General features: G+C 43.9%; 1 protein-coding gene across 1 annotated transcript in view; it reads left to right on the top strand.

Moving 5' to 3' along the window:
* HOMER2 (homer scaffold protein 2) overlaps nucleotides 1–4,960 on the top strand; it is a 58,324-nt gene extending 53,364 nt beyond the window's left edge. The window contains exons 8-9 of the mRNA XM_074155573.1: nucleotides 1,475–1,555; nucleotides 2,925–4,960. Of these exons, the coding sequence (XP_074011674.1) occupies nucleotides 1,475–1,555; nucleotides 2,925–3,113 (270 nt within the window). The 3' untranslated portion in view covers nucleotides 3,114–4,960. The remainder of the gene's footprint in view (nucleotides 1–1,474; nucleotides 1,556–2,924) is intronic.
* Nucleotides 4,961–18,046: the final 13,086 nt, after the last annotated feature.

An 18,046-nucleotide genomic window follows, 5' to 3' on the forward strand; every position in this document is an offset into this window, starting at 1 on the left:
GTATCCAGTATAGTAGCGTATGTATCTATTAAGTAAATATAGTATAATATATTTGTATTTTGAGATATGGGCCCCCAGACATTATTTATGTATATACAGATATATATATGCACAGGAACTCATATCTCAAAAGGAAGTGTAAGTTGCCCTTTCTTTCCCCTCTATCAGCAGCTGGGACATTGCCTGGAGGGAGTTACTCTTACATTAGTTACGTTCTTCAGTGCAGGTCACAAAAAATCTCTAGTATTATATGATTTGTCGTCTTAGGTGAATGTAACTAATGCTGAAAAACTGGGAGGAAACAACAAAAACAGTTAGAGTTGCCCTGGAATTACAGAATTTATCAAAAAAAAAATTATTGATGTAAAGAAAGCAGCATGCTCTCCGGGATACATTGGATTCCTGTAAAATTTGGGAGAGACTGGAAGTGCTGAATATTGATGTACTTAAAGGAAGGGAATCAAGGGGCCTTGAGGAAAAGCGTTAATTGTCAGGTTCTGTGGAAGAGCTTGACTTTGGATTCTGTTACACTCGCATTGGGCTGTAAGTTCACCTGTTATAGAAGAAATCCCCTTTCGTAGCCAAGAAATCTGCCTTTCAGAGAGGGACGTTTTTTTCTGTCAGTACGGCTCAAAGGGGATCTACCCTTGTTTGGTCTTGAGACGGTCACCTACAAGGGCAGTCTCTGGAGGAAGACCTCGCACTGTCTTCAAGTCACGGATTTTCTCTTGGACCTGCAAATGTTCTTTTCAGATGCTCTGACAATCCTTCTGTAAAATGTGCAGCTTTTTTCGAGCCTTTCCCAACTACCCACAGTGGTGGTGTTCACTTGTGGTGTTAATGCACTCGGCTCTCCCAATTCCCATCAGAGACATGGTCTCCTATCAAGTCACATTGCTCTTTTCAGGAACCCCTTTCAGCCAGTCCTCTCAATTTTGATAGTGCTGCCAGAACTGAATACAAATTGGGGGGGAGAGTTCTCAGAGCTGTGCAGCAGAGGAGAGCCCGTTACAGCTGTGCTCTGTAATGATGCCTCTATATATTCAGCTCATAATGCCATTGGCCTTTTTTTGCTGCCATATATCATTGAAAATTCATGTCTAATTTGCTCTTTGCTACCATCTATAAATTGCTCGTAGCATTACAGCCCTTCAGATTTCTCTCTTATTGAATGTATCTTTTGCATAGGTATGTGGTTTAGGTTAAGATTTCATTAATATAATTAATGGCATTGATGCTAAAGATTGGATTACATTGTCTGTTTTAGAAATACGAAGTCAAAAATATAGCGCAAAAATGTATTCTAGTAGAAGATTAGCATGAATTTTGGAATTCAGACATGCTATTTTGATTATTTTACATCCAAGTACTCCACAGAATACAATAAAATATGCAAAGTCATTTCATATTCTCAAGTTTTCATTATGTTTTAAATTGAAGCTTGCATTCTTTTTTTTTTTTTATGTTTTCAAAGGAACTGGAAGAGCTCCGAAAGCAGGGTGAAATTATACCACAGCTAATGTCAGAATGTGAATCTGTATCTCAACAATTACAGGTACAGTTTAGCAAGACAAATTAATTTTAAAATAGTTGATACATTTACTTTCTTTCTCGTAACTATATGCTTTTCTCTGTTCAGACTTCAGTGTTTGAAGGCAAAAGAGCTCCAGTTGGTAAAAAAAAAAAAAAAAAAAGCTAATTACACGCAAAAATACACTGTGCCCCTCCCAGCACAGGAGTAATTAAATAGCTCTGTTTCTTTGCCTTGCTGTTTGCCGAAATTGGTTAGCCTGGGATCGTGTTGCATCTGTCTCCTGCAGATCCTAGGCTATCCTGTATCCCGTGTTCCTGCTGCTCTGGGCTCCTGGAGCCGCACTGCAGCCATGTGTGTCAAGTGGCACCCCGAGACCTGCAGCTAATGGCTTCAGGGGCACTAGGGAAAGATTTTTGGGAAGAAACAGATGAGCGTAGCTACACACTGCCAGGGGAAAAAAGTTCACCTGAAGATGCATTTACGTCTTGTGTCGTTCCTTCCCGGCAAAGTGTGGCTGGCTGGGCTTGGCTTTGCACATGGGGCTCCTGCCAGGCTCTGGGCTTTCCACCTCCATCACTTGTCAGGGCTTGTTCAAATGTAGTAAATTAATACATGAAAGGAGAACAAATTTAAGCCATCCCATCGATGAAATCAAATCCGCTCCATCAAATTAGCCATCACTCTGATAACCTCAGCGATCTAAAATTATTTAGAAGGCTGCTGTGGAGTGCAGATGCTGAAAATGGTTAAAATATGAGTTTTGTTTGATTCAGTGTGGTAAAATATGTTGTCTATGGGGTTTGGTGAGATTAAGCATGTGCTTACATGCATGAAATGGAGAACAATAGGCAGAAGAGAGAAGGGAAAATAATAGAACACACTACAGCAAGGGAAGTGTTACACAGCTGCCCCGTTCCTTGCCTGGGTGCTCATGCAGAGTGGAACTTTAAAAAAAAAAACAACAATAAATCCAAAAGTGCTGACTAAAGCAATATTATTCCTCAGGCAATATTTTCTAAGCTTGTTTTTCACCACAGATAATTCTGTATGTAATTGGTGGCACAGTGTCTAATTCTGCCACTGTAGCAATGACAGAAATATGTGCACAGTGCATGATTTAAATCCAGCTGAATTTTAAGATACCAGCCAAGTGACAAAAATCTGATGGAAAGCGTCTTTTCCAGTTAATCTCTGTCCTTTCCTGCATGAGCTTTCTTTCCTTTTAATCTGACTAGCGCATGTCACTTGCTGTCAGAGGTGCTTGTGTTAATCAGTTTGCAGAAGTCGAAGCAAACTTTTACAGCCCGGCTGCCATTTATTGCTTTACCCTGTTAAATGCCGTTCATCCTTCTTCTCTGTGATTCATCTTATTGTCTCTTTTGTCTTTAAGGCTGCTGAGGAAAAGAACAAAGATCTTGAAGAGAAAGTCAGAACGCTAAGGACAGAAGTCGAAGAGAGCAAACATAGGCAGACCAACCTTAAAACTGAATTAAAGAATTTTTTAGATGTTCTAGACGGGAAGATAGATGAATTACATGATTTCCGACAAGGACTGTCTAAACTTGGGGTTGACAACTAGATGGCAATAGATTTTTTTTTTTGTAATCTAGGGTCTGGATGTTCGATGTTTTGTTGATCCCAAACGTGTGTTTTACAAAATATAACTAGAATGTTCCACTTGTTTGCATTGTTTTTGTACATAGAGGCTGAAAATTTGCTGTGGGGGTTTTTTGTTTTGGTTTTTTTTTTTTTTTTTTTTTTTTTTGTTTATTTTCCAAACCAATCATGCTGCTCACTGAATTCTGTTGAGATTAGAAACTTTCTATATTGCTGCTCTGGCTTCGTGGGGTTGGGAACAGGTAGAGGGTTCTGTCTCAGGAATCTGGAACTAGATCTACCTTAAAATGAATATGCAGTTAGTTGTTGCAGGGAAATTTATATCTTTCTTAAGGGCTGTTGCAACCATAGAAACAGAAAACAAGTCTTTTTCTTGTCCGGACTATCAGCACTCCTAGCAACATCCACTCTTATTCCTTGGTGGAGCAGAGAGATTAGTTGGAGCTCCTGCAGTTTGTGAAATGTGCCTGTGATGAGCTGCAGTCAAGTGAATCACTTCACATGGATACCAGTGTCTTTAGGGACCATGTCAATCATGCCTGATTCACTGAAAAAAAAAATCCAGTGGATTTCAGATAACCTCCAATACAGGTTGCATGTGCTTGCCTGGACCCATACAGCACAAAGTCAACGATGTAGGAATGAATTTCAGCTCTTCAAGTCATGCATCTTACCCAGTAGGTGAGGGGAGCTTCTCTTGCTTAGCAAGATCACCTCTCGTTGGCCTTCAATTTTGAACCCATATAGTTCCGTCATTATGTGCATCTCTGAAAAATGCCCACCTGAGTCTCGGGACCAAATATTAATTTTAAAAAGCGATATCTTGCTGATTTGTACACAGAGCACATGCACCTCTGTGCAATTTGATCGCTGTTGGTTAACTTCTGCAGCAGTGAAGAAGGAAACGTTGATCTGAAGAGCAGTCTAAGGTTACTAGAAAAGGGGGTTGCTCAGAAGCAAGTTTCTGCCCAGGAGACCAGCAGGGTCATGACTGCATGAAATGAAAATCCTTTCCTGTGATTTCTGCATTCTCACTTCATGTATCTTTGACAGTAGGGTGGGAATTAGTCACCAAGTTAGACTGTGCAAAAAAAAACCCAAATCGAAAGGCAGAAATGCTGTTGTATTCTCAAACTGATTATTCAGCAGCTCTAAATATGTTTTGAGAAATGTACGGTCATACGGTGGGCTCCAACGAGAAGGAAGTTAACTTAATCACAGACAGGGATGTAAAAAGGGCCAAAGAGGAGATTTCAGCCCAAGTTTTGCTCTTGTCCCCAGGACTGCCTTCAGCTCCTTTCTCTTTTTCTCCCCAACTTGGTTTGAGAGTCTGTTCACACAGGATCTGAATTAATTCAGGAAAGAACTTCTGTTTATGTGACATTATTACTTTCTTAATTCAGGCGAAAGCTTGGTTAAGCACCATGTTAGTGCATTCGAGCAGTAACTGATATAAAATGGTTGTGGTTTATTTTTTTATTTAGGGGCTTTTTTATTTTCTCGGCACATCTCCATTATAAAAGTGACCTTTAAAAGAAAGGTGGGCTATAGATGAAACATGCATTTAATACTTTTTGCACGTGGATACATAACCCCCATGCCGGAGATAGGTTCTGTCTGCAATTGTCCCTTGAATTTTCATTTCATCTGTTGCTGTTGTGTTACCTTCATTGCCTGTTTTTTAGACTGGACTTTGTGTATTTTTGCTTTTACTCCTTTTAAACAACGGATGTGAAGCTGGGACCTTTCATAACCATTATGACCATTTAAGTCTCTTTAAAAAAAAATTGCTGTAGGCTGTTGATATTTAAAAATAAAAATAAAAATCAGGTACATAGAATGTAGGCGTGTGAAAATTAGACTTTGCCAGCATGGAAGATTCAACAGTTGCATAATGTGGGGTTAGATCAGACCTCAGAATTGAAAATGACGTCAGAAACTGTGTGTGGTTGTGCACAAATAATCTCCATTTTTAGTCTTTTTATTTGATAGCAAGTCGGATAGACACCATCATTTAACAGGCAGCTGGTCCTGCTTTTCCTCTCCTCCCATGCTGCTTTAGAGTTCCCACACTGCAGCCGGTCCCTGCATCAGCTGGGAACCAGGGAATGACACAGCTCAGATCTGCAAGCAATACAGGTAGTCAGGGTCCTCCTCACCACGGTGTTTGATTCCTTTGGCACTGAGGACTCTGCTCCATCTTCTGCTTCCTTTTTGCTTTTGAGCAGTATTAGGTCTTCCTTCTGGTTTTAATATAAAATATGATTTTTAATATGTTTCCAGGTAGAGGAAGAAAAAGGCTCTGTGAACAAATTATTTTATTGAGGTTAATCCAGATCTGGTTTCCCCCTTTAGTCAGGTCTCTCTCAGATCCAGTTCATTAGGAATGTATTAAAGCTACTCTTGAATTGCAGGAAGTGTTTCACTGAATTTCACTGAATTTCACTGAATTTTTTTAGAGTTGGAAGGGACCGTATAGATCATCTAGTCCAACTCCCCTGCTGAAGCAGGATTGCTTAGAGAATGCTACTCAGGACTGCATCCAGGCGCGTCTTGAAAATCTCCAAAGAAGGGGACTCCACAACCTCCCTGGGCAGCCTGTTCCAGGGCTCTGTCACCCTCACCGTGAAGAAATTCTTTCTCATATTCGAGTGGAACCTCTTATGTTCCAACTTGTGCCCATTGCCCCTCGTCCTGTCACTGGGAACCACTGAAAAGTGGTTTCTATGGGATTGCATCGATTTAACAGATGGAGTTTAATAGTGGCACGTTAAACCAGTGCACAGCTTTGACACGGGCAGTTATTTTTGGATGCTTCGTGCCCACCAGAGGAATGATGGGGGCGTCCTCAGAGGAATCCCTGCTCTGGCTCTTCTAGTCATGTCCCAAATGTATCTTTTCCTGATCTGCTACAGCCCTGATATTGAGTGTAGGGATGCCTGTGCACAGCTATACGCTATGGGAAACTCCATCCTTCAGGCATCCAAGGTCTTGCTATAATTACCCCTTCCTCTCTTTTTCCTTTCCAAGAGCAGTTGAGTTGAGAGCTTCTATGTATAATCACTTAAAAACCTCCCCCACGCTCCGTCTCTTTTAACCTTTCCCTCTGTCATTGTATTTTTCCTCTGCAAAAGCCAAAAGCGCACTAGGAAGAGGTGGTACATCCTCTGAGGAGCGTGTGGATGCCAGCACAGCTTCCCTCTCTGGCCTGGCCCCGTCCCTGCCCCAGGGCTGGAGCCCCATGTGCCCACCAAGTGGGAACCGTTGGTGTCACACACTGATCATTCCTTGATACTCTGTGGTGGCCCAGCAATAACCCACGTGCCAGACCGTGACCCCCATGCTGCTCCTCTGAGACTTGTCCCAGCTTCCAAATCTGCCTTCCTCCTGGCAGGAGCACTGGGACAGCCAGCCTTCCCCCACCAAAATGCCCACGCACTCCTGTGCATGCATTTGTTCCTCCATTTGGGCATGTTTGGCGTTCAACCCATGCTAGGAGCTGCGCTCAGCTGGTGGCCACCTGCTTAGGGATAGCTCCAAATGCTGCTGGGGCCAGGAAATGCTCATCCCTGTCCGAGAGAGGGTCTGCAGAGCATGGTTTTTATAGTTATTAAAGTACAGTGCTGTGCAAAGCCCGATTTCCCCATGCCATCGGCAATAAAGTAGGTCATTGCTCCATCTCCATTAAACCTGAGTGGAGTTGTCTTTATACAAGGTTGTATCTCACCTTGGGCAATCATGGATCCCCTTTCTGGGCACAGGTTTCTCCCTCCAAGTGGTTGATGGCAGGGTTTATCCTACCTCAGTTACATGGTTCTTTCATTAATAAAGGTCTTGTTCTTGGCACTTCCCATGCCGATGGCTGCTGGCCACACCGCCGTGGGTCCCACCATGCTGCCTGTCCTGCCTGTCCACCCTGGTGGCATTGACAAGCTGGTGTCTCTGGGAGCAAAAAATCTGAGCTGGCCTCTTGTGACACCAGGTTAGAGAGTGTCTTACTGCCTTTTTCGTACTGGGCTTTCCAGTGAGAGGCTCCTTTGAGCTGGTGTTAGAGCTGCTGAATAATAGGGGAGAACGGGGGTCTGGTGGCCAAAATGAGAATTAGACAGGTTCACTTTGTATTGGCACAAAGCCTAAAAATATTCAGTGACATAAAACTATATGGAGATCATTTTTTTCAAGGGGAAAGAATGTTTCATGAGATACATTATTTCACATTTTGGAAAATGACCTTAGCCTTATCTTGGAATAAATTGTTTCAAAATGGAAAACAGAAACATTGTTTCACACCCCAAAATAAAACAGGTTAACCTTCTGCTTTTTTCCTATTTGGCTGAACCTTTATTTGCAGATTTTTGACTCAAATTCACAAGTAGTTTTGTTTGGCCTAAAAGTGCATTTTCAGCGAAATTAGTACTTTCCAGTGTTCTTCTGTCTGTGTCTATTTGGTGTGTCCTTTACTAGATGAGCTCACTGAAGAAAACTATTTTCTGTAAGAATTTCAGTGCCACCTCTCACTTTCAATATCCTAGTGTTCAAAAGATGCACTTTTTAAAAGCAGTTTTACACTGGGTGCGTCTGTGCGTCTAAGTGTTATTTAGACAATGCCTTTATTTTCTAGACAAACACCCAATTTTATTTTTTGTGAGCGATTTAGGGTGGACATTTTTTAAAGCTGCTTAATGAATTAAGGTTTCTGCTGTTCCTCCTGCCATCCCTGCCGCTGCTGTCGCTCTCAAAGCACATGAGCGAAAGCATCTGTGGTGTTACAGTGAGTACCCACCATGCACTCGTCCCACCTTTGCTCGGTGGCCCCTGTCCCCCTCTCAGCAGGGCACAAATTATCCGTAGGCTTCTGCGCTCTTCTGTTGCACTGGTGTTTTTTTTCCCAAGCGTTCGTTTTCTCGCTTATTAAGTTTCTTGCTGCTGTTGGCTGCTTTGTAAATGACTGAAGGAAAATTCCCCATTGCTGCCACCACCTCGTAGTGGTGGGAGCTTCTCGGCTCTGAGACGGTGCTCTTCGTCAGGCTCTTCTGAGTAGTTATCTCTGCAAAACCCTTCAAAGCATCTGTGGCTTGAAAGGAATATAGCGCTGTCTTCCTGAGCCTGTGGATTAGCGAAGATAAAACCGCTCTCAGGGTGAGATGCCCCACTCAGCTCAGTGTGGGGCTGATGCCGAATCCAAAGGGAAGGGGTGGAAGGGGGAACCGGCAGCAGCAAATTTTGATGATCATTTCAGCAGAAGCTTCGGTAAAAGATGTGCTCTGCCCACAAGCTGTGGATGTGCCAAAGGTCTAGGATGGCCGCGCTGATCCATCAGCTCAACAGCCTTTGTCCGGGCAGTTCTGGGCTTGTCAAGCCTGTAAATATCCAGAAGTCCTCAGCATATCACTGACGTGACGATGTGAGGGATGGCAGGCGAATGTCCACACACACACAGCTGAGCAGCACTGGTTCATGGTCAGACACTTTCAGTCAAAGCTAGGAAAAGCTGTTGCCATCGTTCGTGGGCTCAGCGGTACCGGAGACCTTGCAGAAGGGCAGGTTCAGGTCTCGTGGGACTGTGAGGCAGCGAGGATTTCCCCGGCTGGGCTGCCGGGCTCTCGTGGTGGGCACTGGTTAGCAACGGTAAGGCACAGAGATACCCTAAAGGAATTTTTCTTTCCATGGATTATGTTCAACAAGCACCTGTGTGTCAAGCAAAGCAATACGTAGCCACAAGCCGTTTAATCCAGCCAGACCTCCCAGCGGAGAGCCCTGGCTGGACAACACAGCCTGGCAGGGGATGCCACGCCTGGAGTCCTGTGCCCCCGGCAGCTTGGCAGGGCTTTAGGCTCATTATCAGAGTATAAACTCGGCAGTTGTATGACATTCGCGTGTCTTAGATACTGTTCTCTGCGATACAGGATAAGGTACCTGCAGTGGAATACAGTCAGGAGGGGAATGATAAATGTGATGCAGGTGTTTCCCAAACAAGGGCTCTCCTGCAGGCTGCGGGCAGAGCTGGTCCTGGCTGGGAGGGCTTTGCTTGCGTCCCTGGGGCATGTCGGATATCAAACCAGTTTGACTTTCTGCTGTGTTTTGTCTTACCTCTTCTGCTTTTTCTTTTTTTTTTTTTTTTAATGGATAGCCTAGACATACAGTCTTTGGATGGAGGTGCCTATACCTCCAAAAAATTTTATATGCACATTTGAAATAGGTTTTGTTTTTCCTTTGTGGTCATTTAGTTACCTAATAATAGCACTTGTGAGAAAGGCACTTGAGAAAAGTCTGTCTGCTGTTCTATTTTTTTGGGTTTGTCTTGGTTTTTTTTAACACTGGTCAGCAATAATTATTTTAGCCATATACTAGCTAAAGAGACTGATAATGTAAGATTTGTGAACTAAGCTTTTAAGTTTGCAGTGCGTTGATTAACTTGGGTATGTGAAGAGGGAGCTATGCTCAATAAAAGAATATTTTGCAGCATTTAGATATTTTCATTTAATTGCCTAATAGTGATCATGAACATACTGTTCTATAAAACTCATCATGAGTGACAAACAAAGCACATCGTTTTTACCATGAATACACCCCTTGTAGTTGAAAGTTCTGAGAGTGTTTTAATGTGGTCTGCTATACCAAAATATTTAGATTATTATGAGTTTTTAGTACTAAAGATAAACATACACCCTGTTTTTACTGTTTCAAGTAAAGTTTAGTGAATGACCAACAATTTGTTGATATACAACTGTTGGAAAACACTGCAGTGCTCTAAATGTATATTTTTATTTGGATTTATTATATTTAGTATATTGTTTAATGAAAACTGAAGTGTTTACTACAGTTGGATCATTGTAAAAACATCTCTTACCTCGTCATTTTGTCTGCTGTGAAAAAGTACTTTCCTCTTCCTTTTTTTCTTTTCTTTTTTTTTTTTCAAATTGACCATAAACAGTCAATGTTAACATTTAGACTCCTAGTAGCAGTAAATGCTGGGTTTTATATATATAAAAGGAAAACTTGATTTTTTTCTTTATGAACTTATTATATAACTTTGTGATTTTTATCTGATTTTATTGTAACATAAAGTTGTTTTATGTAAAAATATATAGTTTAAGTAAAATCTCTTGTCTCACTGTCTTCATTGACTTCAGAAAATGAGCACCCTTTCCCTCTTGCGGATGCAAATCTAAACTCAAGGCAATGCTGGCCTTTGGTAAGAAGAGTCTGGTTTTGATCTATAGCTATGGCACACTCAGATGGGAGTGCACGATTGCATTGGGTACATACTGAACTGGGACAGCAGTATCTAGAAATATTTTGGCGTGAAGTTTTGGATTTACTGCATGCAGAGAAAGGCCTGTTGCTTGGACAAGGCTTTCTGTCGCCCTGTTTGGGGGATGTTCTGGAAGGAAAACCCTCCTGTGATTCCTGTAACTGATGCAGTAGCTCCTGGTGGCAGCTGGAGCTGGTATTTTCTCTGGAGGAGCTAACTAGGACTCGGAGTAACCCTCTGTATTGAAATTAGAGAAGTTTTGACACCAATCTCCTGCATCAGCACATCGTGGTTAGTAAAAGCCCTCTCAGAAGAGACTGTTTCCCAAGGTCCCTGCTGGTGTCCAGTGACGCAGTCCACGCTCAGCGGTGCAGCCCTGGTAGGGGATAACACTGAAGTCCATCTACAGATAGCACGTAATGGTGCTCTCAGCATCGTCACGTTCATCATACAGACACTATGTTTGCTGTCCTTGCACCAAACCAGGCTTCCCCTGGAAGGGGGAGGAAAAGGAAGGGAATAAGAAGGTTTGAAGACTTAAATGGCTGAGGCTCATCGCGCCTTTGTTAGTCTGGGCTACAAGGCTGCAAATGTCAGCTTTGGGTGAGCAAGAAACACGTCTACCCCTGACCTTTCACCAGAGCTCTTCTACCGGGAGCCATCAATAGCTTTGACAAGCAGTTCAGCAAATTTTGGCAGTTCCTGGATATTCAGTAGCTATAAAAGCAGCTTAAAGGTACTCTGGTAAAATGCAAGCAACAGTCTCTAATTCTTAGTGAAAAGAAAAAAAAAAAAGCATTTATCTATTTGGATTTGCATAATTGTAAAGCTTAGCATAATAGATGTACCTGTGTGTACATCCAACCACCTACAGTTATCAGAAACCAGCCTCAGACTCCCGTTACTGAGCCAGCTGATGACCCCACAGTATGCACTGCCATGTAGCACCGGTAGCGCCCCTCTCCAGTCACCCACGGGAACGTGCCACTGGTGTGTGAGGTGCCTGTTCGGTACAGGCACATCTGACACTTCTGTAGGCTAATCGCCTTGTTAAGTCCAGGTTATATTTTTAGCACTGAGAAAGTCCCTGGTCTGTGTGAAAGGCTGTCGCTCGCCGGCTGTTGGTAACGCAGGTGACCAAAGGAGACAGTTGAGTGATGCTGCCATCAGGGAAATCTGCTGCTGCCTGTCTGCCATCCTTTCATTGCCACGTTCGACTGCATTCATACCAGAAAGCTTGGGGAGCCTCCTAAATGGGGTTTGTACTTCTGAAGTTATCCATTAAACAGCTTTTTTACCTTGCTCTGTGATACTGAGCTGTGATGTGCCACCTTGGGGTGTCTGGTGAAAATATGAGCTAAAGTGAGATGAAGTTTAAGTTTAATGTTTGACACCTCAGCAGAGGTACGGCCCTGTAATTTGTCCTCCTTTTGGTTAGCTTGCATTCCTTCAACAGCACAGGAAAAGCTAATTTCCTTCCATTTGGAGAAAAAAAAAACCAAACCACCACACCACCACGGGGGAGGCCAGTATAGAAGCAGGGTAGTGGATGAGATCCCTGAGCAGGAACAGGCTTGCTCTCTCTATAACACGTGTAACTGGTGCCAGGGCTGAACTTACATAAAATTCAATATTATTCTGTCCCACGCGCTCCAAATGCTTTTAATGTTCTGCGCTTTTCATCTAAAGGCGTGTCTGCACCAACAAGGGAAGAAAAGAGATGTGTTAATTATATATTCTTCTCTTAACTGTCTCCCCACTTCCTAGGAGACTTGAGCATTTATACACAAATCCACTAATATATAGAGAAATGTGCATACATTTTTCTCTTATTTCTTTTTATCTCCTAAGAAGCTCATAAATAATTTTAATGATTTACAATATTAAATATCCTTTACATAATCGGCATTGCCAACCAGAGCAGAACGGCAGCACCAGTGAGCCTAATAGGTTAAGGGCTAACCTCCTCCTGTGAGTAGCTGAAATGCGTGTGTCAGATATGAAAACACAGCAGAAGCAGCTGAGAAAGGCAAGGTGGGCAGTGGATGTAGCTGAGACCCTGACCCATGGCCATGGTGCAGCCGCGCTTCCACCACTGAACCCTCTGGAGCGAAGTCCAACCATCCTGCAAAAGCAGAAACATAATACCCCGCCAGGTGCACGGCCAAGTTTGATCCCAGTGAGTAACACTCCAAGCAGCCTCCGAAGACTCGTAAAGCGGCTCTGCAAAGGCCGTGCCGGTAACCTGCAGCACCACTTCCCATTTTAACATTTAACACACGCCAGCGTGGAGCCGCCGTGTACCTGTCCCAGGCTGTGAAGAGCTGAGACCTGATGAATTTTAAAAGCTTGGTTACTCTTTGCAAGGCAAACATCTCCAATCTTATTGCAGTGGTGCATTGCTGGGAACATTTGACAGATCATCACAGCCAAGTGGTACTTAGCTCTGACCTCTGCCTGCGAGTCTTTCAAAGACAGATCTCCATGCTATGAAACTTCCTTTGGGTCTTAACACTTTCCTTGAAAATTGCATATATTTCAAACACTTTTCAGAACTGTTAGATCTTCTCAGAAGCACTGTCTGAAATGAAACGATCTCTAGATAGAAAAGTGCAGGCTTTCATTTGGGATGAAAAAAAGAAATTTCTGTGTGCCAGTGTGGGGCCCACCTTCTGGCTTTAAGGCTGGTACCCCAAGCGTACAGGCACAGCACCTAGGAACATTTTATTGAATCAGTCCTGCTCGAGCAGAGCTTTGGGGACCAACTGTTCTCCACCATAAAATGCATTTTTTTGATAAATACGTGCGTCCCTGTGCTGGTCTGCAGTGGTGGTTTGTATCCAGCATCCCAGAGCTAAACCCCACGCACCTTTCCGGGATCATGCTTCCATGCATGGCTGGATGCTGCAGTCTGAGTGAGGGCTTAAATATCCTGAGCAACATTTCTTGACAACAGTTTGCATTTAATTAGTCAAATTTATGAGCAGATACATCTATCAGTACATGAAGCACATTGATTTGAGTATTTTTGTTTTCCTTTCATGTCCTCTTCATTCATTAGTACTGGCAGTCTATGAAAAAGAAATCTGTGGCTGCTGTAATCAAGAGAGATTGAGCTCTTGCTTTTCTCCCAACTTTCCATCATTGAATATGATTTGTTGCATATGCCCTGGATTGTGCTTAATGTATGCGGGCTGGAGGGAATTCAGACATTCAGGGAATTATAAATAATACCAGCACAGGCAACCTTTTTGCATTATCATGTCACACTGAAGTGTATCAGTTTTCAAAGCTATTTACTTTCAGGCTTTTGCCATTTATTTTGTTGCTACTATTAGCCATGGCTTTCATTTTTCTGCAGACACAGGTTTATACTGTTCATTAGCCTGGAGATAAATGATGCAAAATGAGATCCCAGGGTTCCCTGAAGAACAAAGAAGCCAGGAAAGAAACAAAGTATTTATGTCTTTCAAATCCTGCTTGTCTATAGCAGTATTGGGTGCATTTATAAAGATAATCCCTGGCTCTGAAACCTGAAAAATCGCAGTGATTCACTTTCTCCTTATGCTGTGGAGGTCTCGCAGTCATCAGCACAGTCATTTCAGTGGGAGGAGAATGACTTTAGGACAGGGACGAGAGAGACATATGAACACTACTTAAAACACAACAAGGAAAAGAGGTGCAGATGCCTTGCACTGCAGCCTTGCTCTTCTAAATCACGGGATTTAACATTTTGTATTCCTTATTGGTTCAGATGAAAGATGATCAGAGCCCTGGTCCCTCCTTAAGGTGGGTGAACTGCAGCATCTCTTGGCAACCCCCAGCATCAGCTGCCCTACTTTTGTATCTCATAACTGGATACCAGAGACAGAAGGTGAAACCTGTGACCTGCAGAGGGTTTTGAACAATCTCTGGACAATTTTCTTGAGTTATGGTTGCTGTAATAGATTTGGCTTTTTTTTTTTTTTTTTTTTTTACTTCTGGATAAACCAACATTGCTGATCATAGTTAGCTCCTTTTTAGAAAAGCACCGTAAAGGCATGGCAAGGCTGTTACTGATGTACCACTCCTTATTTCCGTGTGTGATAAATACATATAAAAGCCAACACTAGCACTGATGGGAGTGTGCAAACAGGGACTGAGAAGTGCAATGTTCCAACAAATCATTTTGGACTCCCCTTGTCTTGCAGACCAGCTCATTTTGTGAAAAATGTGGTACTGGCATGCCTCATCCCAAAGCCTCCTTTGGGTCATACCAGGCACCTGCAGCAGAGCCTGGTGGGCTCAGCAGACCTGTATTGAGGGAAAATGTTGCTTCTCTCTAGATGTCTGTTTCACCCCTGGTCCAGACGTCTCCTTGCCCATATAAAGCTAATTACAGTTATACAGGTGAGCGCAGCCCTGCATCGCTGTGGGGAACACCGCTGCTGCTGGCAGTCATCTGCAGGGACGGTCCACACAGCCAGCTCCATTTCTGCCACTGGGTACAGCATGGGGAAACCCTGTCCTTAGGCAGCAGCACTCACTGCGAGCGATGCCGGGAGGGAACAGGAGTGTCTCACACACACAGAGGCTGTGTCTCCCCAGCGTGCAGCCCTTTTTTCCTGCAGCAGATGCTTCCTGGCGCATTTACATGTGCCAAGTGCTCCTTTTGGCAGCACAGGCGAGATGCGCTTCTGCTTCAGCGCTCTGTGTGCCTGCACGCCCGTGCACACTTCTCAGTATTTTTATTCCAAAATAACGAGCCCTCTGGCTCAGGAGGGAGGGACGGAGCAGAGCTCTCCGTGTAGGCTGGGGGGAGTGTAGGTGCTTGATCCCATTTTGCTGTCACCTCTGCTTCGCAGGAAGAGACCGTGGGCAGGGCAGTGACTCACTTGCTGATGAATAAGTGATTAGAGCACATCTCCAGGAGTGGGACAGATTCATTTTGTCACCCCCAGCGTCTGCACTGCCCACTGCCATGGTGCCGAGACTCACGGATGCCAGGCTGCTGGCATCAGAGCTGGCTGCTTTTCAACCCCTTCTGGGTGAGAAGTGGATGGAAACCGGAGGCAGTGCAGATGCTGCTGCTGGGCCTCAGAGAAATATCTTTCCATTCTGCAAAGACACCCATGGGATGGTGCTTAGACGATTGCCTTGGGACAGAAGGGAGCTGCAAATGTCTTTATGACACTAAGAGTGATTAACCGAGTCTTTCAAGTGGGGGTGAACCCAGTCTCTCAGTAGGACATTGAATTTCTTCCCCAAGCTGCAGCCACGCCAGCACTTCCCCAGACTCCCCCCACTTTGGCTACCAGCAGGGCAGAGCCATACGTTACTGTGGGGAGGGGGAAACGTGCTCCCTTTCCCTTTGGACACCCCTGTTTGGGGTTGGTCCCAAACCACAGCCACATGACCCCAGTTACGTTGGGAGAGGGAAAGGGGAGGGATGCTGCTTGTCACCCCTGTCCTCAGTGCTTTGCTCAGCATCTGGGGCAGGAGGGGGATCTAGTGGAAAATGAACAACTGTAATTTTGCTAAATATATATTCTGAGCAGGTTGTGGCCCATTCTTACTGCTAGAGCAATGGCGTGCTAAAGACGGCTTGTTTTACAAAGCATTTTCACAAGTAGCCCAGCTGTTAATGTCAGTGCTACCTGAGCAGATTTAATTGTGCTGCTTCTCGCTTTTGGCTTAGCATGACATGCTAAGAATGAAAATCTCATACCTTTTCACCAAGAAAAAAAAAATGCCACGTTCTGGAGCAGTTTTGAGTGTGTGTTTCCCCCAGGGATTCGTTCACATATTGTTCTGAGCTGCTTTTTCTGCCAAGGTTTGCTGTGGCATTTATTAAAAGATGCCTTCAATACCACTCACATTTTATCATCGCCACAGGTTTAATTGAAGCGATGTGTCCCTCTTTCCTGCCAATATCATGTTATTGTGGTGTGCAGTGCACAGATGTGCTCTCGGAGGCAGACAGGAAGTTTTGGAACTAAAACTCCACTTTTCAAGTGAGGGCATGCATAGCCTTAAATCTCATTTTCTCCAAAGGGTGTACACTCTCATCTACCAACCTCTTCTTTGTCAAGGAGGACTGAAAAAAAACCAGCATTTCCCATCTTTTTGTTAGGCCTAATGAATGCCTTCATACCGAGAATCTTTCTTCCTCTTGCTCCTGGTGTCCTGGTGTCCATGAGCATCTTTTTATTTTAAGGAATAAAAGAAGTGAGTGAAAGTGATTGAAGGACGGATCATGGGTGCTGACCTGCAAACCTTCCCAGGCTCTCTGAAAATCAGGTTAAACCCTGATTTTTGGCAGAAATAGAAATTTAGTGGTTTGCATTTCTTTTCCCAGGTTTTAACAGGAAGGCAAATGCCTGCACCATCCAGGCACGCGTGGGTGGCGCAGGGGAGCAGGCTGCCCATGCAGCACACCAGCCAATTCCAACCAGGCATCTTCAAAAAGAGCCAAGGAGAAGGAAACACATGTGGTTCATATGGAGTCAGGTGCTGGAGTTTTTAACACAATTTGATATTAGGTGAAGTACTTTTATAGCATGTTTATAGCCCTCTGTATATAGAAACGCATGCAGTTCCCAAGCACTGGCGGTAAGGACTGGGCTTCTCCCAGCTCCGGGCACATTCCCCATCCCTTGTGCACACAGAGTAATTCCATGACCAACATGGGTGAGGTGTTCCCTGTTGCTGAGAAGTCCATAGGGGAGGACAGGCTATCTTTGTGCAAGCACATTATATAAATCAGCATCAATTTCCAAATAGTATTAAATTAATTCAGAGAGGCTCTTTAAACATAGATGAGTGAAGCGATTTACTTGCTCAAGCCCCTGTAACATCAGAGTCTGGATCACTTCAGCCTGTTCACACTCAGACTTGATTTGCTTGATTCAATACCATTTTGCAGGAAAAAAGAAAAGCCAGTATCCAGCCTGTGCATCAGCCCTGTGTGCTGAACTGGGGGGCTGCTTATGGAGGAGCTTCATAAATCCTGAAAAACAGCATGTTGACAGAAATGCTGACAAATCCATAGCTGCACTGGCATTACCAGCTACGGCCTCAGTGCTCCATGTGCTGGTAATGCTGCTGCCACTCTTCTCTTGCTGTGATCAAAGCACTGGGATTTCAAAGTAAAATTCTTTTAGTCAGACCAAGTCATCTTTGAATATATTAACTTTAAAACCTCCCTAAAAATAGTGGCAGCTACTGTCTGGCCTGCCCACGTTTAGTTAGAGACATCACAAGCCTCAGCGATACTGATTTATAAAAATTGGTCTCTTTACCTCATTACCGGGCTTTCCAGCAAATCTGTGCATTATTAACTCCTTAAAGCCCAGAAACTGTATTTTTTCAGTTCAAACAAAGCCATTTCTCCAGCTGGATCGTTAGGGCAGACTATTCCCATCGAGGTATTTATTTACTAGCCCAGGGTGAGATACTTTAAGAAGGGTCTTAGATGTCAAAACGCTGTCACAGCAGTTTTGCAGGTTAGTATTAATCTAGTCTGGTAGAGCTGGTCATTATGGAGCCAACCCGTCACTCTGGTTTGTCCCGTTTTGCCCATTGGCCCTTGCACGTTGCGGAAAGCGCATGGCACCAGCTGCTGCACCAAACCTGACATGGTTGGAAGGCACCTGCTGAAG

Source organism: Numenius arquata, chromosome 11 (assembly GCF_964106895.1).
Source record: "Numenius arquata chromosome 11, bNumArq3.hap1.1, whole genome shotgun sequence".
Taxonomy (NCBI): Eukaryota; Metazoa; Chordata; class Aves; order Charadriiformes; family Scolopacidae; genus Numenius; species Numenius arquata.